General features: G+C 37.9%; 1 protein-coding gene across 1 annotated transcript in view; it reads left to right on the forward strand.

The window, feature by feature from the left end:
• hcn4 (hyperpolarization activated cyclic nucleotide-gated potassium channel 4) overlaps positions 1–27,152 on the forward strand; it is an 82,160-nt gene that overhangs the window by 9,219 nt on the left and 45,789 nt on the right. The window contains exons 2-4 of the mRNA XM_085163501.1: positions 9,685–10,108; positions 22,464–22,625; positions 25,978–26,196. Coding sequence (XP_085019627.1) covers positions 9,685–10,108; positions 22,464–22,625; positions 25,978–26,196 — 805 coding nt within the window. The remainder of the gene's footprint in view (positions 1–9,684; positions 10,109–22,463; positions 22,626–25,977; positions 26,197–27,152) is intronic.

Below are 27,152 nucleotides of genomic sequence, written 5' to 3' on the forward strand. Positions count from 1 at the left end.
GGTGATTTATCTGCACCATCTTACAGCAGATATCACATCCCCTTTTTCTCCACACCAGTTTTGGCCATAACAAGTTACTCAGTTTTCAATCGCACAGAGGCTCCAGCAAAGTTAGCAGGTATAAAGCTAAGTCCTGACCATGTTTGGCATCTAGAAATTACAGAGCTAAGAAAAAAACAACAAAGCAACAAAAAAAAAGGATAAATCCTGCACATAAGCCTTTGCTTACTCACGCAAACCAGTGAAAATCAGATACAATGTAGCCTCTGAGATTTAGTTTCATTTCATGCTGAGGAGTTTCCAACAGCTTTAAAGCTTTATTGACTTTGGTCTTATTTACCTCTACTTTTTATGTTTCCAGAAACAACAGCTTTAAAAAATAAAGATAAGGTGATCAATTTGCATCTATATTATGTCCTGAAGACTTGGATGTTTCCTAAAACTGCTGCATTCCCTGGTTAATCTATCTTGTTGGTTGTCCAACTGCTTATTTTCTGTCACTGTTTTTACATCTTATCTCTACTGTGTTTTTTTTTTTTTTTTTTTCATGCTCCTATCCTCTCACCCTTTGACCTCAGAATGGAGTTAGATACTAATGGTTTTTTGTTTTTGTTTTTCGTGCGATTTTTTTTTTTTTACGCCATGTTTGAGTAGCAGCTTGCAAAGTGACGAAAACTTTGGCCCAGCACTGGTGCAATCCTGCAGTAAGGTCATGAAGTAATGGTGTACACAGTGACCAGTTACAGGTATTATAGTCACTTGATTATCGTAGCATCTCATCTGTGGTGAGAGAAAACCCATTGCTACATCTCTCTCCAAGTCCCACTTCTTTATTGATGTTAGGTTCTTGCTTGTAGTGAAAAGAGGTTTTGAATTCATTTAAGGGGACACTGGCCAATGTTTACTCTGTGTCTGGCTGTCAGGAGACTCCTTTGACATGACATTAAGGACCCTATGGGAGATAACAAGGCATCATGATAAAACACAGACGCAATTAGTGGCAGGATGACAGTCTACAAAGCAGATAGTGGCACATGCTAGTAGGATAAATGCATGCTCATGACCAGAGCTGGTCAAGTTACTTGAAAAAAGTAATCAGTAACTAATTACTGATTACTTCCCCAAAAAGTAATCCCGTTACTTTAGTGATTACTTATTTTCAAAAGTAATTAATTACTTAGTTACTTAGTTACTTTTTAAAAACACGATTTACAACCTGAATAGGTGATAAAGCGATAGATCTTTCAGCCCAATTCTACATTTTCTGCATAATCCATCATACAAAATGTAATCAAATGGAAAAGTCCCTTTTTAAAACTTGTTTTATTAGTTTTAATCTTTTAACTTTATGCATCAAGCAAAAATTTAATTATATGCAACATTCTCTGACTGGAAGAAATTTGTTTAATATTTAAACCTATTTTCTGCACATTCCAGCACATAAAATATTTTTTGTGTGTGTTTACACTCAGTCTTTCAAATAGATGCAAGTAAAACACAGCAGAAAATAAATAAAGTCACAGACTAGCAGTCCTGTTGCTCTATTTTCACCTGTAAAGCAGGACCGGGGTAGGCGGAGGTTTACCCTGGTGCAGGTGTGCCGCAGCGGTCAGTGGAAGAATCCGCGAGTTTCTCTGTGAATTTCCCATTACGTCATAGCGCACTTGGTGCTTGCTCGGAAGTTTAGGGTTTTTTTCGCTGTAAAAAGAAGTTTTCTTCCCACACACAACGGACACTAACGTTTTTGTCACTTTTTATGGAATCAAACTCAAAGTAAGGTCAGTACTTCCACGCTTTAAACGCTGCACCTCATACTCTCTCCGCACACGATATATTATCCATTGTTGATCTGCACACAGCTGTTGCCACCAACGATGCACTTGCTTACGTCATTGTCATGAGACATTCTCGCAAAAAAATCACGGTTTTAGTAACGCAGTAACGCAGCGTTCCTACGGGAAAGTAACGGTAATCTAATTACCGTTTTTGCAATAGTAATTCCTTACTTTCCTCGTTACTTGAAAAAGTAATCGGATTACTCTGCTCTCTGCTCATGACACAGCTCATACTCATAGAGTGCTCTCTGTCCTTTCTTTGCCATTTACAGCCCTGTCACTCACTGTCTCTTCATTTTCTCCCATTGAAGGTCTACTTTTTTGTTGACTTTAGACCACCCATGTATAGTTCTTCTTTTTTCAGAGAACAGGTTGCACTTTTTGAGCTTGGGAAGACTCTGATCCCAGTGACACCGAAAGATAGTATAAAAGACAGACTTGGCTTGATCAGAGCAGATGTATGAAATATCTTGACTGAACATTTTTCTCAGTGGGCTATCTGATTGCATCTGGTCAGTTTGCAAAGTGGATCTGGTGATTCTATGATTTAGTCAGAGCTTTCAAGAGTATACTTTAGAGCTATTGAAACATCACAGCAAATTTAGGCTGGACATATCTCAGTGAGTGGCTCTGGGGTATATTCTTAAATGTCTGGAACTGACACTGCAGCATTTAGAAAGTTTCCCTAAGATACTTAGCCAGGTTAGGGGCTTTTGAATCCCAATCCCTGCATGTACTCTGTCATGGAATTTGAATGGAGAAGAAGTGAAACGAAACAGGAATTATTGCATTACTGGAGTGTTTAAATTCCTTTTGAGCCATTTACAGAGAATGATTGATATATATGCTGTTTTTGACTGAGGTAACCTACATTATTATAGTGCCTCTTTTAATTATCTCCCAAATAATGCATTGTATACTTTAAGATAATAAACTGAGCAAATGAAATATCTTAACATACCTAAACAGAGTTTGACCTATAAATGCAAAAGTCCGCACAGAGTTTGGGAGCTGATGATTGCTGGTAATGTTGATCAATACAGGGTGCGTTTCCTCATATAAAGCTAATAAATGTGTTGTGAAGTGCTAAAGTGTTTATCAATTTCTGAGAGCAGGCTATATTCCATTGATTAGAATTTGGGAAGTCGAGGTTACATTTGCCTGTGTCTACTCGTAAAGGGCTATAGTTCTTCTCTTTTAAGAGTTGTTTACTGCAGCAGTTATGACATTGTCTAAAGCATAATCTTTCTTATGTGTGTTCAGTAACTGTCCCAGATAGTTTTAGAGCTGAATGAAAAAATTACCCCCTGTACCCTTAGCTTGATGTCCCACCAGAAACACTACTAGCAATCTTATTTATGGATCTCTTTTAGTGGCGTAATGCTGACCCCTTTCAGTTGATTTTGCTTCTCCTCTACCCTTTGTAGGCATTTAGTAAATCCCTGTTTTCTCTTAGCCTAAGTTTGGGGAGATTTGCTTCTACCTCTGATGGAATCTTCTTAGCCTAGGTTTGATAAAACTGCTTGCCTCACCTAAATATAGCTTCTTTTAACGGCACAGCCCCAGTGTCAATGATGTGCTTGCAGTATGCCTACTGGCTGTGCTTAGCAAAGACAGCACCGTTATGACAGTTCATTGGAGCGGGTGACAACAAAAAATAGGTTTAACCCTTTTAACCTGATTTTTTTTCTCCTAAACACTTAAATCTTGCTGTGTTTGCCAACTGGCTTGTTTAAGACCAGTGGACTATGCCTTTATGGGCAGTAAACAGGCCTTTTTTGTTGCTGATGTTGTTCTCCTGTTATTTGTGAAAGGCTTTACCATAGATTGCATTTCCCTTTGGCTAAGCATAGCTTATGATTTTTTTCTGTTTCACAAGAGCTTTTCATGCTTAATTTCCATTCACACTCCGTGTTCACTAATTTACAACTGGCAGTGGACTAAGAGAAGCTGTTGCTCTGTCAGTTATCATGTGAGTTTAAGTTTAATATATAACTGTTCTGTTAAGTTGGTCCTATGCCATTTAATCACACCTAAAACACAGCTCCCCTGCTATGAAACACCTGCATTTCTTTTGTTCAGGAGAGAAATATATATATTGTTTTTCATTATTTTCAAAACCAGGAAAAAAAATCAGTCATAGTACACTGCATTACGTTTACATTTACCAAGATTAAAACACATTAAGGACCGTAGGATTTAGGGTGATCTATTTCCAGAAATGTAGTTTTCTATAACTAAGGTCCATATCAAATATTGGTCCACAAAGGCTTTTTTCATGTTTAAGCGACAGTCATTTTTCTGTATTTCTGGAAAAGGGAGAAGTGAATGAAAGACTTTCAGTGTGTTACAATCTGTAATTAAACCCTTCACACTACACTTGAAATGCTTCCTTTATCAGACGACACTGTAGCACAAACACAATTTATTTTGGTATGTGCCCTACAAAATTATAAATTAAACATTAAGTAAGTGGATAGAAAAATAAGTCTAGTCTGTCAATGTCTAATTTTTTTTAGATAGCAAGTCTTGTTTCAGACTAACTATACAGAAAGAAGCTTTCCCTCAACAAAATCATGGCAGTAATGAATGTTCAGACTCATGGTCATTTAAATAATAGTGTTTTTCATGACTTCCAGAAGGACAATTTTTACAGTCAGAAAAATAGGTTAGAGTGGGTGGTTTGGTGGTTAAGTGGTGAGGATTAGATGATGAACACCGTGATTAAACTCTCCTTCTTACATACATTCAACGCTTCTCACCAACACAGTGATAATCTCTCACCTTTGCCAAGTAATCTTAATGGTTATATGGGTCAACAAACCAGTTTTAATATATATACTGTGGGATTAGTGGGTTTAAACTGCTTAGCTAATGACAGATTAACAGCTTCAGTGAAATAACTCATACTGTATATGAAAACATACAAACTGACATGTCCACGTGGAAGAAAAATCTTTATGTCGTCTTACACACCTGAAGTTTGTATTGAAAGAGTGTATAGCTTTGCAGTAATCAGATTGGACTGATATAGGGACTGACATTTAAAGCTAGTTCCTTTTCCAGCACTTGTCTTGTCTTTACTGACCACTCAAAGTGCTTTACAGCACAAGCCACATTCACATTCACAAACTGTAGAGCCTTTATCTATCACACTCACTCTCACTGGAGGAGCTGGGGATCAAAAGCCTTCCGATTCTGACATGACAGTCAATCTGATTGTATGGGATCCATCATTTTCTCAGCATGGTAGCCAGCAGATAGATATTTCTACAATCAAAAATGTAAACAGGTGCGCAGACGTGCACACATACAAAATTATGAACATTTGCTCCCTGTATATTCAATCCCATACTGTATATACTCCATTTTCGTATCCTAGCCTTGTGCCTCCTCAATTTAGATATAAGCTACTCTGAAAAGTAAGCGTGTGTACTGTAAGGCTGTTTGTGGGGGCTCTCATAGTCCCTTTCAGGTAGCCTGGCTGGCAGGGTGAGGAGAATGAGAAAGGCTTATCGTGTAGTCAGATGCACTCTAAGGGTGACAACATGTTCCTGCTGTCCCTGGTCACCCCACTGGAGAGCATAGTGGTCTGTGACTCTGTCCCTGCAGACAGCTAAATGTCAGGGCTCCCTTCATCGGTACAGTGAACTCTGAGCATCATAACAAGCTAGGCGTGAGCTATCCCACTGATATATTTTTTTAGTTTTTAAAAAAATGTTTTTCTAGACTAATTAATAAAAAATATACATATATGTTTTACACACACCCATCAGACCTGCCTTCCCGTTATTTACATTTTTTGTCATGCAATCTCTGATACTTTGCTCATAAAATGTGATCTCTGGCCACATTTTTCCATAATTTGCTATAAACTTGTAAGGCACTTTGTCACTGTTTTATTCTTTGTGTTTTACAAAAGACTGATTCATATAGAACTGATGTAATGAACTCAGATCCAGACATAGAAGTAGTATTTCTTTACTGAATAAAACTTTTAATTTTTTGACATTTAGAATGGATTTCACACCTAGTTTTACATTTTTATTTGTGCTTACGTGTCCATAATAACCGCAGCATCAATCGGGAGCTCCTTAAGAATCATGTAACAAAATAAAAGCACTGCTAACCTAGCAATACTAGCTAACTTCCTTTTGCTTTTATTTTAAAACAGGTGGCATCCCATCACACAGGTGAAAATTCTGATTTTCTGTGCACATACAGATATGGGATTGTTTAATGCCTTTGAAATGTCCGTCTAACATCCCAGGCTCACCCAACTATATTTATAGAACAATGTCTCCTATGTCAGGGTCCTAGTGCATAATAAAACACAGTAAATGGATCCCTGCTATGTTTAGGTGGCATGACCTCCATTAGAAGGCAGCTGCAAGCCTGAAAAAGAGAAATCGTGAGCATTTATTCATGCATGCATGAACAAACATGCACATAAACACAGTCTATTGATAGAGACACACTGAGATCACGGAGATTTTTACACTGCTCTTTAAAAGTAACTGCTTATCCCTAAATATTGTATTGGGGCAAAATCAATAATTATCAGAGTCAAGATTTGCTTTTTATTTGTATTTTCTTTAATCAATGATTGTTTCAATAGTGATAAGTGAGGTTTGATCAAACAGGTGTCAGCAGTACTTGGACAATTGTCAAGTCTATATCTCTATAGCTTGCTTTCTCCTTTCTCTGTAGCTAAAAGATACCCAGTTAAAATTCTGAGTGCATTTACAAAGCGCCGGCTTTGTCTGGTCAAAGTCCATTGTCCAAGGTCCAAAGTCAATGGTCCATGGTCCATGGTCCATTTGCCTCATATTTATATTTATTTATTGTGCAGCAATATTTGCTCTTAAATCTGCTTAAGCATGTTATTATTGACATTGTACAGGCAAAGCACCACTCTGGCTGAATCCAGCTTCACAGACTTATTAGTATGGCTATAGACCTTTAGGCTCAGTTTCCCAGACATGGACTAATCTTAGTCCTAGGCCTTGAACATTTTAAACAGAGGTGTTTACTGAATTTATTTGTTAGATGGGACTAATTCATGTCAGGAAAAGTTGTCGTAAATGTTGTTATTATGGAATGAAAACCAGTTTCCATGCATGTTTTACAAACACGGAAAAAAGAAAAAACATTTCCCTTAAGCTTTCATTCATTGATTTTTATTTTTTCCTCAAAATTATAATGTTTGATCAGTTATAATAAAAACAGTCTGGCCTTTGTTGAGGAAATGAACTCAATCTTGAATTTTAAGAAAGATTTGTGTGTCTTGCTGCACATTCATGACTAATATAAGTAGTAAAATGAAGTTTACAAATACTGTAAGACAGGTATTCTAGGGAAAACTTTATTTCAAGTAAATAATATTTAAATTGTTTGATATTGGGGAAACATGGCAGTATGAAGCACAAATGCCCTTACCAATGTTTGCATTTCTTCCTTCAAAGTTTTACTTGTCCTTCTGGGTTTCAGTCTTAATGTGAGCACACAGTGGTGGCAGGGTCGGTCTAAATATAACTCCACTTGACAACAATCTGGAAAAGTAGATACCCTTTTACTTTGAAGAATTCCAATTACTGTCACTGTTTCCTCAGTGAATGTGTCTGTGTGCGCAATGCACATAAAACTGAGATGTAGTGTACATATCTGCATGCCGTGGAACTGTCTAAGCACATTACAAACCTCATAACTGCTTGTGCTATTTTTGAAGAAACATTTTAACATTTTCATCCAGACTGGTGTAAATTCTATCCATAGATGTGTGCATCAGAGATTGTGTTCTCAGACATAACAATGAGAACCAGAAATAGGGATACTCTATTGCAAACAGCAGTGATTTCCAATGTTTGCTTTTCTCCTGCATCAATAAAAGTTTTTTGTCTTGTGTACAGTTAAAAGGACTCAAACTGCTGCAATGATCAGTGAATATATTACAGGTGTGTAATGGCAATGTGTGCTTAATCACACATATGTCTCATATTTCTTAGAGAAATTGTTGTTTTAGTTGTAACTGTTTATCAAAAGAAATACAGAAACAAATAACAGGACAAATCTTACATTTTCATTTTGTTTTTTTTATGTGTTTGCTCTATGAAGCCAGCAGTTTGATATTGGTATATCTAACTTAATATGATTTGGACCAGGGATGTTTTTGGATGTGACTGTGTGATTCTGTGGAGCAGCAATTCACTGTAAACACTGGATATATTCACTGAAACATACTGAGAATAAATCATGAAATCTACCGATTTTAGCTCCAACAAAGAAGTCAAACAGCAGTAATTTATTGTTGTAATTTAGCGAGCTTTCAGTAAAAATCTCTATCCTATCTTGTTTATATATGTAGCATCCATTCTTCTTCATTTTTATAGCCTTGCTCTTGATGTAAGTTTTGTCCAAAGACAAATTTTTATGGCCCAGTTAGAAGTGGGTGGGTAAATCACCAATCACTGCATCAATGCACAATGATTCAGTTACTGAGCCAGCAGAGTGCGCAATTTATATCCAAACTCTCTGGTTTGGAAGATTGACGAGGTCACAGTACAGTTTTTAATTAACAGTTAACCTCCGCTGACCTTTGAGGTGTGATTTAGAGGCATGCCAACACACATGTTTTCATATCAGGCCCCCTTTTTGTCATGGATACATATTGGCTACGTTCATATGTGCAGAGTTTATTAAACCATTATTACACCATGTTCATGTAAGCTTGCTAAACACTACATACATAGTAATAAAAGCTCAAAATAGGTCAGTGATGAGAGAGAAGTAAAGGCAGGGACTCTGACAGGTAAAGGGAACTGGGTGATGTTAAATGCTGTCAGTGTGTATGCCCCACAGGTTTAATATCAGAAAGAGGAATTCTAATAAGTTGGATGAAGCAGTTGAGTGTTCCAAAGGGAGAGAGAATGGTGATTGGAGCAGACCATTCAGTTTCCTTTCACATGTAGGTTAAGGAAACAGAGGTGAGGAGATGCTGGCTGTTTGTGAACAGTTAGTGAATCAGAAAGTGCAGAAGTTTAAGCGGAGTGACAGAGAAGTATGTATTTATGTTGTTATAGGACAGGTATCAGGGCAGCAAGACAATGGTGAGATGTGCTAGGTGTAACAGATGGGCTCAAGGCGTGGTGGTATTATGTCAGGGATCAACTCTTATTGCCTTCTTGTTTGAACTGGTGATGGACAGGTTGACTGATGAGGTCAGTCAGGAGTTTGCATGGACAATGATGTTTGCAGATGACATTGTGATCTTTAGTCAGAGTAGGAAGCAGGTGGAACAGAGAGCCCGGAGAGGTAGAGGTATGCTCTGGAGAGGAAAGGAATGAAAGTCAAGCAAGAGATTTTGTAAATAAGAGGGAAATTGGTACAATAGAGGAGATCCAAGGCGTAGAGATATATTGATAGTGGATACACTGGACAATAAATATGGAATGAAATATGGAGCTGCCAGATGGAAGAAAAAGAGGCCACACATTCCTTTTCTTAAAGTTTTATCTAACACAGAACAAATGTTGGTCTCCTCAGTTCATCAAACATGCATATTTTATTTGACTATGCCTTGTGCTGTATATGTATATGTCATTGATGCTTGAATATAACACAGCAACCAGAATAAAAAAGCAGCCCACTTTAATACTCACACTATAAGTTAAAAGAAAATGACACTATTGATATGTACAAAATGTTGTCTTCTTTTATTTTGTTTGCAGGCAATTAAATTGGGCAGTTTCACTCTGTGAAAGACAAACACAACAATGTTACCTCATATTTTTATATTCTGACTTTGTTATTCATTATATTTCTGCATTTCTCCATGTCTCTCACCAACAAGGTTTTATTGGGATTTGACCATGCTGCTGCTGATGGTTGGAAACCTCATCATCATCCCTGTGGGCATCACCTTTTTCAAGGATGAGCACACCCCCCCGTGGATTGTGTTCAACGTTGTCTCCGACACCTTCTTCCTCATGGACCTGGTTCTTAATTTCAGGACGGGTATCGTCAAAGAAGATAACACAGAAATCATCTTAGATCCGCAGCAGATCAAGATCAAGTACTTGCGGAGCTGGTTTGTGGTCGACTTCATATCCTCCATCCCCGTAGACTACATCTTCCTCATTGTGGAGACGCGCATTGACTCGGATTTCTACAAGACGGCACGCGCCTTACGCATTGTCCGCTTTACCAAGATACTAAGCTTACTGCGCCTCCTGCGCCTCTCTAGACTCATTCGCTACATCCACCAGTGGGAGGAGGTAAGAAATCATTTTCAGGCTGTTAAACTGTATGTGAACAGGTCTGAAGAAAGTTTCGTTTATAATGTGTATCTTGTGAACAGCTTTATATTGTTATTGAGAAAACAGTATCATTTGCAGTGATCATCATACAAGCATATTAGTTCATGAAGATAGTTAAACAGACAAGGATTCATTTCCCTAAGTTCGATTGCAATTCAGATTCTATTTCTGTCTTGGGGAGCCACTGCAAAGATGTTTGCTTCCCCTTTTCTTTCAGGAAAGAAATATAGATGGGTGCTGCGTCTGATTGCATCCACCCTTGAAAAGAGAAAAGAGGCTCTTTGCTGTGTACCAGTCACCAATAAGTTGATGAAGGCAGGATGTTGATTAGCATTTTCCCACTGTGTGCCCGTCCTAGCAGTGGAACCCCAGAGTCCAAAGAGGCAGTGCTGCAGTACAAGCATGATTATGATTGTGGCAATAATTAGAAAAGTTCCAATTACTCTCACTGGATGAATCTTCTTGTTTAGTCTCATAGGTAAAAGGTGCAAAGTGAAGCATCAGAATCTCAGCATGGAGTCAACAGGAAGACACTCTGTGCTGCTGCTCTGCATCATTGTGGAATTATCCATGCAAAGGAATATTTCAGCTACAAGTCAGACCGTGAAATTCTAGGAACAACAACACTTAACAGATGTATTGTCTAAATGCAAGCAGTATATGTAAAGAAATAATGAAATTATCTCCACAGTACTTAAGTGTGTCTCTTTGTTTAGTTTGGGGAAATTACTTTTGTGTCCAGGTACTTTCCACTTGATCACAGAATTATTATTATTATTATTATTATTATTATTATTTTTAATTTAAAGTAAAGAAAAGCTGATAAGGCATTTTCACTGATTTAAACTCTAAATTTAGCTTGTTATGTTTAGGTTTTAAAAGTACAATTGATGTGAGAAGTTTACATCTACTCATCATCTGCATCATTGTCATGGTAATTTAATTAAGTTGTTAATTAAATTAAGTCGTTTAATAGTTTCTTTGAACTATTCTTTATCCAGGATGGAATGAGTGTACAGCATGTATCTTTAATAACAAGATTCACAAGTTTGAATTTATTTTGGATCTTTTAAATATTTTGCTGTTACCTCGACAACCATGCCCGTGATGAATATACATGAACAGCTGACCATAATAAATGTCAATATTTATAATATTTATTGTCAATGTACGCAAGTTACTGTGAAAATTCTTTTTACATATACATAAAAATTAATGCCAAAACTGCCAAAAGTATTAAAATAAATCTGCTCCAGAAAAGTTAATAAAAGAACATCTTATCTTTAAGAGTTTGAATCAAAGGGAAATCCCAGCATAGTGTTTTAGTTAGGGCTACAGCGTGCCATCGGAGCAGCTTGGCAAGTTGTGGCGTCACTTCTCCAAGTTTCTAGAGCTGGAGGAAATACTGTAGCTTGTGATTACTATAATTTTCATATTCATCAAAACATTCAGCAACCGCTTGTGCTCTATGTATGGGACCAACTCCACTAGTTCTCTGTTTAGCTCGAATTCATTCAGAAATATCTGCATTTGGGCTTCAATATAAATCAATAAACAACAACAAGAAGAAGAATAATCATAATCAACTAACTAACTAGTGAAGTAACTAGTAAATCAAAGAATGTTTCAGAAATCACCTTCTTATCCAAGATAAAATCTTGAGATCATAATTTTTATTTTTGTTTATCGCTTTTTGTTTTATTGTGCATCTTTTTTTCATATTCAACTTTATTCAATACAATATTACAAATAAACACTATTAGCTTATTTGCATAGATTGTAAAATTCACCACTGGACTGTTGCTTGTTGGGTATGTTCAGCTGACTGTGTAGCAATTGGAAACGCTGAAAATGCTCACATCAATCTATATCCAGACCTTTCACCATGAATTGGGAAGTTCCTGGTTTTCAAATATTTAGCTGGATAGAGCAGCTGGATAGAACAGTGTATATAAGTGTGATGACATTAATCATGCAGAGCCTCTGTGATGCCATTTCAAAGGGAGGAAAAGTTCAAATAAATCACTGGGGGAGGATTCCTTTGTCACCCTGTGTCTCCATGCATGCCTACTGCTGTGCTTCTGAGCCTAAAATGAAGGCAGGAATACATGTATTACAAGCTAACCTTGATTTGAATAGCTCGGACAGTGGGCTGTTACATGTTCAGCCTATGCAATGAGATAACAGAGAAAACATGGGGTAAGAAAGGGAGGGAAGAGGGAAAAGAATAAGGAATAAAGGAGGATTGAATAAAACATCCTTCTACCTGCAGAACTTGCTTTTAGCCATGGGCCACTGATGTAATGCACCACAATCTCAATCTAGGAATTTTGCATTACTGGAAGTATTGAAAAACAGCCTAATGGGAGAAAAAATATCCACAATGATGTGAATGGGAAAAACTTACAAGGACACTGCAAGGGACTGATGACTGCAGAATCTAAAACCATTGAAACAATACAACAACAAAAGGGGGCATTACACTCACAGAGCCAGTTGCCATTTAAATTTTCTGTTCCTGTGTAGGTGGTGTATGTGTGCGGATATTGTGTGTCAGCGTTTGCTGATGAATGCTAGTTAGGCAGACAGAGTGAAAGGCCAGCTTTGCCTCAGCGCCAGAGTACTCCAGATGAAATCTCACTGAAATGTCATCTGTCACTGCAGAATAACTTGTCGCCGAGATCTCACCACCCAACTGACTTTTTGACTTTTCCTATTGGCAGCTACATTTCAAACAAGGTGTATGTATTTTATCACCATTTGAATATTTTGGTAAACATCGCACTGACCTTATTCCCCCTTTGTCTATTTACCTACATATTGAACTTTGAAAGACTATAAAAATGGAAAGAAACACACTCAAACACTAACAAAACAACCACAAAAAATGTAATATTTGTCCTTGTTTACAGAATCGAGACAGAATCCTTTTGATCCATGAAAATGTGCAATTTTTGCCAATAAGTGCAATAAATGCAATTCAGCATTGCTTGGCACTCTAGATGTGGCACGATGAGATGTGTAGTAACATAGCAGAAGCTGCAGACCTGTGATGCCCCAACGTCCTCCGAAAGGCAAAGCTGATTTATTTCACTCATATTTCACAAGTGTCTGCAAGCTAGAAATAGTTCCGCACAAATTCATTTGGTTTGTTATTGTTTGAGTTTCATTTCCTCTTCTGTAAGAAGTCACGCAGAGGACATTTCTTCTGGGAAGTGCTGGATACAGCTCAGTGAACTCTACTGCATGGTTTAATGCCTTGAAGAGTGATACTGTGGGGAACAAGTTTTTAAAATTAGAATCTTTTTTCCAAGTTCTGAATTGCAGTGGATGATGCTTTTTTAGGAATCAGAAGAAGACAAAGGAATATAATCATGCCAAAGGACATAAACAAAGGTACGGTTCAGGGTGGAGGAAAAAAAACAAACAAACTTTAAGTGTATTAAAAGTAAGGTGTTTTTAAGACATAAAAAATAAATGGATAAAATCTTATTCCCAGAGCTATCAGATTACTTCCAGACAAATTGCATAAAGGGACTAACTTAACTAAGTCATTTATTGCCTCACATCACCCCTTTAGAAAAAACGATTTGCTTTATTGTGACCTACACATTCTCAGCAATAGAATAAACGTCATAAGTTTGTTTCATAATCCTTTGGGGACAGTTAACTATATATGGCTCAATATCATTTGTCACAGAATCATAATTTTATAGGTGACATGGTTTCACCTCAGAGATTTAAAGAGACCATATCTAACTGACGGTTCTTACGTGGGAAAAAATGTAATTTGTAAAGTCATCTTAGCTTTGGTTTAATTAAATTCTTAACAATTCAGGGAAATAGTTCTAACTTGCACATCCATGCATGCATGTGCAAATACATGTTTGGTTTAGTATGGTGCAGTCAGTATACATAATCTGTCTATTGTGAAACTACCCCACATAGAGAGAAAAAAGCCTTTGTTTTAGGCTTCTTTGTTTGTTTTAGTTGATTTTATTTTTAAAGGGATTTAAATATTTGTCAATAAATCACATTTTATATATATATATAAGTAATAAACCATGGATCGATATAATATTGACAATAAACCATGACTGTGTGAAATGATATATTTCATACAGTTGCTGGTTTGTATGTCGATTTTCCTGTTGTTCTTTGAAATAATGTGAAATACATGCTTTGCACTCATCAATGGAATAATTAAACTGTGAAGGAACCTGCTATACTAATTTTCTCCATTATTGTGGTCGTATTCCTGGAACATTTATGTTGCATGATTGTGCAAAACTTCATCCACTGTCCTGAACAAGCCATTTAAACTATTTGTCCATCACCATAAGCCCACTTTCATCTGATTGGCGGCCCATCATCTTCTTCAGAATTCTGCAGCATGATTACTAACAGGGACTAGATAGAAAGAGCATATTTCTTGTAAATTAGCTGCGCTTCATTGCTTCCCTGTTAAATCCAGAATCCAATTTAAAATTACTCTTTTCACATAAAAGATCTTGAATAATCAGGCCCGATCTGATGTTAAAGATCTTACGGTACCATATCACCCCAGTAAAGCGCTTCGCTCTCTACAGGCTTACTTGTGGTTTAAAGGGTATTAAAAAGTAGAATGGGAGGCAGAGCCTTCAGTTTTCAGCCCCCTCTTCTCTGTAACCAGTTCCCAGTTTGTATTTTTTTTTTCTCTTTGGAAATGCTTGTAGTTAGGGCTGGATCATGTGACCTTGAGTCTTTTCAGTGGTGTTCATGCACCACTTTGCATTTAAGCAGTAGTTGTTATTATCAGTTATTAAACTCTCTCCCCTCATCCCCAACAGGTCTTTTTCCTTCGTGCCAACAAACGCTTGCTCACAGGATGCTGTCTGATTCTGTATTATTACACTTTCATCATACTGTAAAGGTGATATTACAATTACCATGTTGACAGAATACATTTTACAAACAAAAAGGTGGTAGCTACATGCCGGTGTTCAAAATTCAATATAGTATGCAGATATTCATCAGACTTACACGTACACAGACAGAGCAGAGTGTCATTATTCGTCTCTCCTGTCCTCATCTGGTCAGCTTCCTCTCGTCACTTTTCATTGGGATAAAAATAAGACTGTGACCGGATATTCTCTTCATTGGAGTTGTCTCCTGTTGACGAACCACTGACTTGGATGAGATTAGTCATCCTGTTAAATCAGATTCAAGGCAGTGCACTAATGATAAAGCTCCACGGGCTTCCTCTCACAATGCCTGATGCCTACAGCAAAACCGTTTCAATAGGGAAACCCAGCAAATGTTGCTTTCAGTGTGGTTCAAGTTACATTTGTTTGTCAAAGAGGGTTTTTTTAATTGATCATTTAATTGTTTATTTAGTCATCCGAGTGGAAAGCAAAAAATAATTTAAAGTAACAGAGTGTGGGAAGTGAAGTTTATCAGTTGCATCAAATGCAAGATAAATTGTTGGTATATGGTAGAGCTTTGCTAAATGTGTAGGTTTGTGTGAAATTTGTGTGTGTGTGTGTGTGTGTGTGTGTGTGTCTATTTAGAGAGAGAGCGAAAGAGGGACCGACTTTTTAAAAAAGGTCAAAAAGTGTCAGAAATTGAGTTTCTTTTACTATTTACTGCTTGGATTATTAAGATTTACAGCCCTGTGGTGGCTTTGTGCTGCGGTTTCCAAGAAACAAAGCAATACGTCAGGCATTGTGATGGAAGTCAGTTGTGTGGCTTTCCCATGGGTCCGGTGATGGAACGAAGCACCTTTCATTTCCACTCAGTAGATCTATACAAAAATATTTAAATAAGTGAAATCAACTAATCAGCTCCCTACTCACTGACCCATTACCTTAGCCAAGGACTGGTCTTTCAGAGATAAGAAAAGCAGGAAGAATAGATTTAATGGGCTATTATTGAGTGCACAATGAGGCTTGCCAGCAACAGTGACAGGTCCTCAACACTCTGAATGAGTCTTTTGCGATATGAATACCCACAGTGGGTTTGCTTAAAAAACTATTACAGCGAAATGTGTAATCCAGCGCAAACCCAAAGGCGCACCTTAGTACAGAGCATAGTCAGGGTGTTTTTTGTGATCTGAGCCCTCCAGGCCTGTTTAGACAGATGATGGAAGGGTGTTCCCTGTGGTCCACTACCAGGCCTACTTTGCATTCTCCTCATGCTCTTTGTCCACCATGACAGTATGCATGAGCATGACATTTTGGTCGAGGCATTTACAGTGAGAAATCTAACCCCTGCCCACAGCCTGTTCCCCCGAATCTGCCATCATGCTGGATGATTAAAAATAACACAGGAGTGCAGAGGTTGATTTAGTTTATAAACTGTACTACTCATCACGGGGAAATCATATCTCAGTCTAACACGGGGAAATGTGGCATGCTGCAATTAACACAATGAAGGTACTGAACTGTAAAGATCCAGTAGGCTACTTGGACACAATTAGAACAATTTGCAGGGACAAGACAGATTGCACTAAAACAGTGTGTTTTCACCAAATATCTGCTATCTATAGAGCATTTTTTATGTGTAGCTAAAACTGTGTGCCTTTTAATTGGTCTATGGCATACAAGGCATGTTTTTCTGATGCCATGTCTAAAACATGGCATCAGAAAAACAATATGAGTGAAGGATTGTGTTTTTTCTCATGTGTCAAGATACAATCATGCCAAACATTCATCATCATTAGCAGTATGAGCAGCGAACAACAGATGCTTCAGTATAGTGCTACAATGACTGTGTCTGGACAGCTACCATCAGCACCATGGGACAAATGCATCTATTCTCTCACCTGGATCACACTCCTCTCACTCCATCTGTTTGAGATGACTCTGCAGCTGCCTTCATTTTCTCCCTGCCTGTCTGGGCCTGATGTTGTTTGTGACTGTAGTGCTATATTTGATCCTTGTGTTTATTACTTGTTATATTTGTACGTATACAAGCATATGTGCTCAGTAAATAAATGCCATTTTCTGTAGCGTTATAATGTGCTGATAGTTTGTACTTGACAGTGGTGGTCTTCAGCAGGATTATGGATTTCAGCAATCAAAAAAAAAAATTGGTTATAATTGACTAACAGTGTTTGTGTTGTTTCTATTGTGAGTATTTAACTTGTTCATTTTGTGCCTTGAAACACTGGCTTTGGTTAAAGTGGCTTTTCCCAGACAATTACAGCCTCCATTTCAGAGTACTTACAACCTTTAATACCAAGATCTAGATGAATAGTCAATTATATCTGGCTGCAGGGTGGACATTAATTCCTGATAAAGGATACCTTCTAAGTAGTTCCAGTGAAACTGGCTATGTAAGATGTAAGTAAATTGATTTATCATTCTAAATCAATTTACTTACATAGCCTGTATCGGAAGTAGTTAACCAAAGAAACCACGGAGTACTGAAAGCCTCTGTTTACAATTTATTACAACACATTAAGCTAACTACTAATTAAATACGAAAAATGAGTGGCTTCGTCATTTCTATTAACCTTTTTGGGGAATATGACAAATTTGATAAATGGGATGGATGCAGCTGAAGAAAAAGAAATTGAATAAATGGCATTGTACATTGAGAGATTCTAAAAACTAATTTTCTTAAAGTTTGAAACTACGCCACTAATGCTTTGAATGCTCCCCGCAGAGGCCTTAAGCTGTTGTTCAATCCACCAAAGCAGCAGGAGTATAAACAACGAAAGCTTAAACAGTCTGGCGGCCATTGTTAACTGTCATTTAACTGAATTCATGACGACCAGCCTCGACTATCCTCATAACTCTGATTGGACCTTGAACTCAGTGTTTCATGATATGCCACTTAATCTAGTAAGGAAATACTGTTCCACATTCAACTCTGTTTGACAGCTTTGCATGCAGGGGAACTGGTAGCTCACCATAGCATTTTTTTTTTTATGCTCCAGAGGATGTCAGCCTGATGCGTAATCCACCGACTACTAATCGTGAGGACCCAAATGACTCACACATTGAAAAATGAAGGCTTCTTACAATGGCAAGGCCCAAGGACCCTCAATGTCTAGTTGCAAGTTTTAGGAATTATAATTCAAAATGTTCATCAGACCTTAGAGCACTTTATCTCAACCCAGGGAGTGCTATGCAGTCCTAGGCTATGCTGGACTTGTAGCTATATTTCAGTTGCTGTGTGTATTTGTTTTGTTGGATGAAAAATGATTCAGTTTTTTATTTTTGTTGATACTATTTTGACTTTTTGGAATTCAGCAATATTAGTTATGTTTGGAGGAAGGGAAATAGTGAGGATGACCCAAAGATCACCATCCTCATAGTCGGTATGGAAGTGGAAAGATTATTCTTAGGTGATGCTTTTCTGGTACAGGACAACTTCATCACATTGAGAGGCCAGTGGACCGAACCGTGTACTGTAAAATCTTGGATGACAAACTTCTTCTCTTAACTAACTACAAGAAACGTCTTACAGCTGTCCTTTGCAACAAGGGTTTATCCACCAAGTCATATTTTGCTTGAGTATCACATACTTATTTCACCCAATGACATGTTGTGGATTTTTGGTTGATATCCTGTGTCTCCAAAATGAAACTACCACTAAAATTAGAGAGTGTTTATATCTTTATAAGTGAGCAAACTTACTAAATCAGCAGGGGCTCAAATAATTGTTTCACCCACTGCCATATTGATGAGTGCCTGTAGCACCAGCTGTTGGGCCATGCAGTACTATCTTTTTAATTTGCAAATCTTATCTCACTGTCAGGAAACCTACATTTTTATTTATTTATTTATTTATTTATTATTTGGGGGGGGGGGGGGGGAGGTGTTGTCATTTCATTTTCCTGTATTTTTGAAGTTGTTCAGGTTGACCTTCTATAGGTTGTGTATTGCATTAGCTAAAAAAAAAATACAAAAAAATATGAAAAAAAATGGGATGAAACTGTTGGGTTGTATTTTTTTGCCCTAATCAATCAAAGCGCTCTTGCTTATGCAGATGATGCTGATGCTAATGGTGCCAGGCTCACTCTGTGTTCCTATCAATTAAAAGGAAGTGGTCAGCAATTCATCATTCTCCATGTAACATGCCATGTTGTGTAATGCTCTGTATGCAGAGTGTGTGCGTGCAGATTTGTGTTTGCTTTAAATCCTGAAAATGTACATGATTTATTTTGTACAATTACGCAAAACACAGAGTAGACTTGCTTAACTGTGTGCTGTTTTAATCTAGAAAAACCATTAGAAGTAAAGAGAGGATATATACACAGACCTCCCTCTCGCGCCTGAGAATAATGATTTTTTAACCACCTTCTAATAGAACCAATCTTGGGAATAATTTTTGTCATAACTGGAAAGTCTATTCCTGCTTGGCAGGGGTATATTTGAATTGATTACAGCTGTGGAGGGAGATAGGGGAATCACCTTCCTCCACTGACAGTACAGTTTGGGTTACAAACCGGAGATTTGCATTGCATTATCCGTCACAGTTTTCATAGGCTTTATTCTGTTAAAGTGCCAGGGGTCTTTTGAGGGCATATCTACAGTAGGAAAGTAGCAGGAGTTATTGTTGAACAGTAATAAGTCATTCAGGCTGTGGCACAAGATACTGAAGGGAATCTGTCATGCTTTAGAAACATGCTGACATTGCTGAATTTGATAGTATTCAGTATATTGACAGGTTCAAGGACAGGCTGTATAATAATAAGAGCTTTGTCCCAAGAGGATGTGGTATTGTGCACCAATTTAGATGCTTGCGGTAACAGCTGCTTATCGAGGTTATAATGATGCATTTACATGTAGTTTTTAAAGGGAACACCATAAAAATGTGGCATTATTGGTCCTCAGAATTGGGGACTTAGAAGAGGTAGAAATGTGTTGAGGCTAGGATAACCTGAGAGCAACACAAACTATACATAGAGGACTGGCTGTACTGTATTTTTTCAATGTAAAATTATGAAAATGCTTACATTGTAAATGTTATGTCTCTATAGTATTTCAGTTCAAACTGAAGGTAAAGAAGCCTGATCATATCACACATGACAATTCTAGTCTAAGTCTAAGCAGTACATTATATGCTTGTAAGCTTCATATCTCTGTCAGTCCTTCATGTCCTAGGAATAGCATGCTCCGTATTTGAATTTGCATATGACTTTGCGAGTTTTTATAGATTTAAAAGCATCCTGTGTTTTATGAATCATCCTTTTCCTGTCTGGAATACCATTTCACAAATGAAAAATATATCAGACTCAGTGCAGAAGATGGAAAGGGCCCCTCATGATTTATTCATTCACACAGAGTGAATTTAACACTTTTAATGTTATGGAAAGCCATTACAGCTCCAGCAGGAAATTTGACATCACACAACACAGCATATTAACTAACGTAACTTATTTATGGCTGAATTTGAAGGAAAAGGGCTAGTTCCTAAAAAATAAATAAAAACAAGAGAAACAGGAGCTCATATTTGTCTCATAAAGTGAATAGAAAGTGCAGAAAAGGAGCCAATTTGGTGGGTTGAGCGCAAAACGGTACAGCTAGGTCAGGGGTCAGCAACCTTTAACACTGAAAGAGCCATTTGGACCCGGTTTCCATGCAAAAGAAAACACTGGGAGCCGCAAATTCTTTTTGACATCTAAAATAAAGATAACACTGTATATATTGTTTTTTACCTTTATGCTTTGTGTGAACAACTAAGGTGTGTTGCTTATGAAATCCATGAAGTGCTACAGAGAAAGTTACATTTTATTTATGTAATTAACACATTTTGAACTCTAACTAAAGAAATATAACAAAAGGAAAGACACCCAGCTGAACTAAAATGATCCATGTAGCAAACAAAAACTGTTGTGAGCCGCCACCCTTATATCGCCTTTGGGCTTTTAGAGCCTTGACCTGACTTTTAAAAAATAATTGGAAAAAAAGCACTATGCTGCTAAAAAATGAAAAATAGATATTTGCAAAATTCTGTCTAAATATGTATTTTACCAGGTTATGGTGTGTAGCGGGGCGTGGTCTGCAGCGCCGCTGCAGGGGAGGCGGACGCACCTGAGCGGCACCCGCAATCACGCCTCGCACCGGCTTCTGCGAGTGTGACGCTTATTTTGAGCGATGAAAAAAATAATAAAATATAATTTTATTTTTATATTTCAATATCACAATAATCTTCCAATTTAGAAGTACAAGTTTTTTTTAAAAAAAAAGAAGAACTAACATAAATAAAATACACTTCAGCTAAATACTTCTAATTTATTTTCCCAAACCACGAGGAGCCGCACTATAAGGACTAAAGAGCCGCATGTGGCTCCGGAGCTATGTAAATGACAGTTTCACTGTGTATCTGCATGTGGACAGACAGAGTGCGTGAGTGAGGATGTCTCCATCCACTTTGAGAGGTACAATTTTCTGGGCATACCTCTGGCTTCATGCTATCTTGTTGACAGAACTAAATTGATGTGATTTGATGGTGCAGCAGCACCCACACTGACAAACATAACACCCCACTCCCTGCCAGTTTCTTCCTTAACAAAAGCAGGGATAAAATACCCAGATACACTTACATTTTGTATGCCTTCGAATGGAAACAGAAAAACAAACCCAGTGCTTTAGGATCCAATGACTTAGATTAAATTTTCGCTGACATGACATGTCTTAGCTTCATTTCACATTTTTACCTATTGCTAAACAACAAAGTAAAAATGAAATATCCCCTCTTAAACACAACCCCTTTAAAGGCACCAAGTGTATTTTAATAAGGAGCCAAGTGGTTAGCAATGCACATAGTCTTCAGTGGGATTAAGAGGCTTTGAATGGTTGAGGCCATTAAAATCTACACCAGCCCAGAAGTCCTGGAGCGCCTTATGAGTATCATTAGGATTAACAAACCCAGCCTGTGAAAGCTCTCACCCCAGGAGCATAGCCACCTCTACCCTTGCACCATTATTGTGTTTGGCTGAGTGCCTGATAAGAGTGATTCAGCAGCACACGATAAAGCTCTGGTCCCAGTTTAACTGTTTAAGCTTTCATTTCACTGGCCATCCCCAGTGAAATGTGACAACAGCAAGATCTGCATCCACCAACTCATCTGTGTAAAATAAAAAGCTATGGTTTCTATAGGCCGAGTACAATGGCCTTTAATTCTAATACTGCAAACACATTGCATGGCATGAGCAAAGAATAGAGCCAGAAATCTTTGAAATGCTTGTGGAGGAAGAAAATCTTCTTTGTGCATGTGTGTGTGCTTTGCGTTCTAGAGAGATTTCAGGGATTTGACCATCAGCATGTTGAGTCATCATTCACTAACTCATTTCCTGCGTCCTTCCTCTTCAACTCCTCAGATCTTCCACATGACCTATGACCTAGCCAGCGCCATGGTACGAATAGTCAATCTAATCGGCATGATGCTGCTGCTCTGTCACTGGGATGGCTGCCTGCAGTTCCTGGTGCCCATGCTCCAGGACTTCCCTGCTGACTGCTGGGTGTCCAAAAATAAGATGGTGGTAAGTGCTTCTCCTGCACACAGTCCTCCTGCCTGTTCGAATCAGATTATGCTCAGTCTTATCTTGTCTGTCAGCCTCAGTAATTACTGTTCTAAAACTCTTCAGCTTCCTGGGTAAGACTGCCTTCCATATCTGTCATTTAAACCCTAAGTCAAATATATTTATCTGCTACATTTGTCCACGTTTATTCAATTTACTGATCATTTTTATTTATTTGGAGCTCTTGACATTTGTCATTATTGTGAAAGGAGGATGTGCATGGAACATTGACTTTCTGAGGGAGACAGCTATCCCTTATCCAATATTGGCTGGATATTGACAGTTTCCAGTGAGCACACATGCTGAGCTTTAATTTTGTTGTTTTGCTGAAACAGCTGCCAGAATAGTGGGTCACCGGAGATCTCTTTTTTATTAGCTCAAGGGAGGGGGCTGCATCACCGTGGATATTCTGTTCACCCAAAACTGATGGTCTCATGTCAACTTGTGACGTTATAAAGTAATTCAGATATTGTCAGATTTTGGGGGTGAGAAGTGGTCTGATTTCAGTGAATATTCATTACCACACTGGAGCTTGACCAATATCTCAATCAGCTGATATAATTGCTTGGTATTAGCCTACGGCAACATCAATACTGACTCCAAAAATTCACAATTAGTGCGCTCAAGTCTTCTACAGCACCTTACTAATGAATCTGATTTCACAATTAGCAATACCACCTACCCCATATAGGTGAAATTTAGACACAAAGGTTCTTACTGCACCACTTACAACTCACTTGCTGAACAAAGCAAGTGAGTAATACTGCGTGACATACCATTTGATTATTTAGCAGTTAGCATTAGCTCTGTTCCCCTGGCTCATTGAAGTGTTTTGTGGTTTTTAGTACTGACAGATATACTGTATGTTCAGTCAGTGAGCTAATCCTGAGTGTCTTTTTAAACCAATTGTCTGTCTTTTGGGCATTTACAATTTTTTAGTATTACAATTATAATAAATTGCGGCATCTACCTATCGTTGGCTTACACTCTTACCAAACAGCCCCAGTAATGAATCAATAGTGAGAGTTTAAACTGATTTCAAGTTTCAGCAGGCTAAAGTTTCATGTGTAAGGGAATATATGTTTACTAGACAGAATAAGTTAAATTGGTTTGACATATATATTATTTTCAGCAGAATTTGATAAATATTTACTACTTATTTATTTACTTCAATAGTTACTAATAAAGTAAACAAAAAGGAAATGTTGAGTAACCATACATTTAAGGACTAACAAAAAAAATTGTACACAAAATCTCAGTTTGAAATATATATAAAGCTGCTTCAGTTCAACTGTGAGTTCAGCTCTCCATGCCGGAACAAATGTCACATAGTTGCATTGCTCAAGGTATGATCTATTTGGTTAAGCATGCCTCGCTGCCTCCCTGACATGCTCACTTGTTTCACTGAATCTGCCTCACTTATATTTAAGCATAAGAAACAGCAGATGCTGAAAACTACTGTCCCTTGAGATGTTTCACGCTTAAGATAATTTTAGCTCGTTTTCTACATGTGTCTCATTGCAGAGATGCACACTCAAAACAGTGGCTCCATTTCATGGACAGTGTAAAAAAAACCTTTAATCAATCTCCCAATCTAATCAAACTCTGTGTTTAATTATGTTTTCAAGAAAAGATTGAGATTTCTGTTGCATTGTTCTCTTCCAGTTCTATATTTTTTTCGCCCCTCTTTGCTACAATTATAAATACATTTCACCCCCACTTTGATATTTCATACATTAAGCAAATGTGCAAGCGGATTATTTTAAGTTACATAAGGCTGAGCTGTCAGGATACATAATGTGAACTGTGGCTCGTGATTAAAGTTCAAAAAGAATGCATGCATTAAGATAGAATTTGATGTCTTGCTTTGCGACACAGAAAACTAGGATATGATTGCTGTGCTAATCTCTTTGTTTTGTTCTGAAAAACATATTTGAACAGTGTATACATTGAACAATCCGATATAACACCACAGGCTACATAAAAACGCAACAAAGCAAAGCAGATTTAAAAGTCATGTAAAATAAACCAATCAAATTTTCCTGCTATGTGCGAGTATTTTTAGATAAATGTTATTTATTATACTTAATACCAAAGCTTACTTTTACCCAAATCTAATGTAGATGTAAGTCAAATTATTTTCAAATGTAGTAGTACCATTATCTCTCCATCTCAGTGACTCTAGCATATGACCTGCCAAATTCCTTGTCACTAGTTGATTTGGTGCAGTTCTGACTAGATTATATTTGGGCATTTACTCTTTGTCATGTTGTTACAGCTCAGAGTTCTGTATCCATAACTTCAACTGGCTGCTTCCTAAGACTGCAGCTCCCAAATGCATCCAGTGTAAAGAGGCCCGGAGATGTGAAGGAAAAAGATTCATAATGTACTTACTTTAAATCTCTGTGTGAGGGATGTAGCCTCTTATTAACATCAAAATGGAGTTTGTTTTGTCTCACACAGTAAACACTGTCTAATTAATTGCATTACGTACAACGGTTTTCAATGTGACAGAATAACAAATCTTTTTTTTTCTGAATTAATTTAAGCCTCAGGGCAGGCATTTCTCTGTTGGAAAGCACCTCGTGTTTTTGCTCACATTACCTGGTAGAAGAAGAGGTTGTTAGTATTGATAACTGTGATTCAGTCATGGTTGGTTTGACTCTCATTCGAATTATTACAGATTTTTTTTTTCTTTTTTCCTTTTTTTGTTTTTTACAGTAGCTGTCCTATTATCTTGCTAGGTTATCACTCCTTACATTTCCAGGAGGGCACTAATAAAATTGCTATCGGTCCCGGCTTTTCCACTGTGGAAATGAGTTTGAAAGCAATTTGGACATGTCACCCCCAGGAGAGAGTTGATATTGATTTGCCATGAACCACCACCGGGAACTAAAGGAAAAGGGGCAATTTATCTACAAATTAGAAAACTCACAGAGAAATCACATTTTTCTAAATAGCTGACCTACTTTCTGTCATGCAAGCCTCCAGTGTCTCACGCTCTTTCTCCTGATTCCCAGGGCTCTGTTTTAGGCGGCTACGCAAATGTCTGCTTGCTCCAAATGTTTGCATACTGAAAAGTATATTTTACCCTGCCAGCTGCTCTGTACTGGACTGAGAGAGTTTGAAATGGACATCTGCCATTAGTTTTGTCTTAAGTAATTGCATGTGTCTGTGAATGTTCATGGGCTGCCAGGGTGCTCTTTGACCTGAAATGTGCCATCAGCAGCCGTGTTGAGATTGCAAGAGAGCAAGCGAGGAAGTGTTCAGATGTTCTCACCCTAACTCACCCTGTCTCCTCTGTTTCATCTAGAATGACACATGGGGACAGCAGTACTCCTACGCACTTTTCAAAGCTATGAGCCACATGTTGTGTATTGGGTATGGCATGTACCCCCCAGTGGGCATGACAGACGTGTGGCTGACCATCCTCAGCATGATTGTGGGTGCTACTTGCTACGCCATGTTTGTGGGCCACGCCACTGCGCTAATCCAATCTCTGGACTCATCTCGACGGCAGTACCAGGAGAAGGTGAGTCAAGATGACATGCTATTGATGGTTGTGTTGTCTTGATTCACTTCAAAGAGAGGACAGTGGTGTGGATGCAGGATGCTGGCTTGTGCTCAGTTTAATACTCGTTTTTAGCTTTTAATGTAGCAAGTTTAATTTGATTGATATTTACATATGGCCCCAAACTGACACACAGACAAATACAGTATGACAGTATGGTTCTGCTGAACTGGGGGTTTAACAGTCTAACACTGTGGGCCACAACCCTTCATAGCTAATATAAAAAAATATAGATATTGAAAAGTATGAATTTACATCTACCTAAAGTATATATGTTTGTCTTTCTGCTTTCTTGTCTGCTCTTTCTCTCACTATGTGGGAAGTGTGCCCCCTAGTCTAAAACCTATTTTTAACAACTGTGATGAAACATAATTCAAATTTTATTGAAACATATGACAAGGCTTTACTCTCAATACTAATATATCATAGATCAGTGATAATGAGCGTCGTCTCATCATCTTTTCATTACAGAAACAGCCTTTTATTCAGGTGAGCTTTAATGAGGTTTTAAATCATTTATCACACTAAATAAGTATATTTTAGAAAGGCACTAGATATATATTGTGTTTTTTTTTCTTTGCCAGCAAGAAGCAAAATGGTTAAAAATTAGTCCTCATTTTCTACATAATGTATAGACACAGAAACCCAGATTTCTCTGGTTTAGGGAAAGGAAAGCCCTGATGGCCTATGAAGCCCGAGACGTGTTTCACACTGCCATGCCCTCTGTGGGCCCAGCGTGGGCGATAATGAGCTGAACTGCTCGCCTGCCACATTACCCACTGTCTGTAGCGAGTAAGAGACAGGAGAGAACGACCTCCAGGGAATGGAGGCACAGGTTCGAGAGATCGCACCTAAATGGAAAATGAAAGTGAAAGATTTCAGAGAAAACAGGACCAGGCACACAGGCAGAGGAACAG

The sequence above is a fragment of the Neolamprologus multifasciatus genome, chromosome 1 (genome assembly GCF_963576455.1).
Source record: "Neolamprologus multifasciatus chromosome 1, fNeoMul1.2, whole genome shotgun sequence".
Classification (NCBI taxonomy): domain Eukaryota; kingdom Metazoa; phylum Chordata; class Actinopteri; order Cichliformes; family Cichlidae; genus Neolamprologus; species Neolamprologus multifasciatus.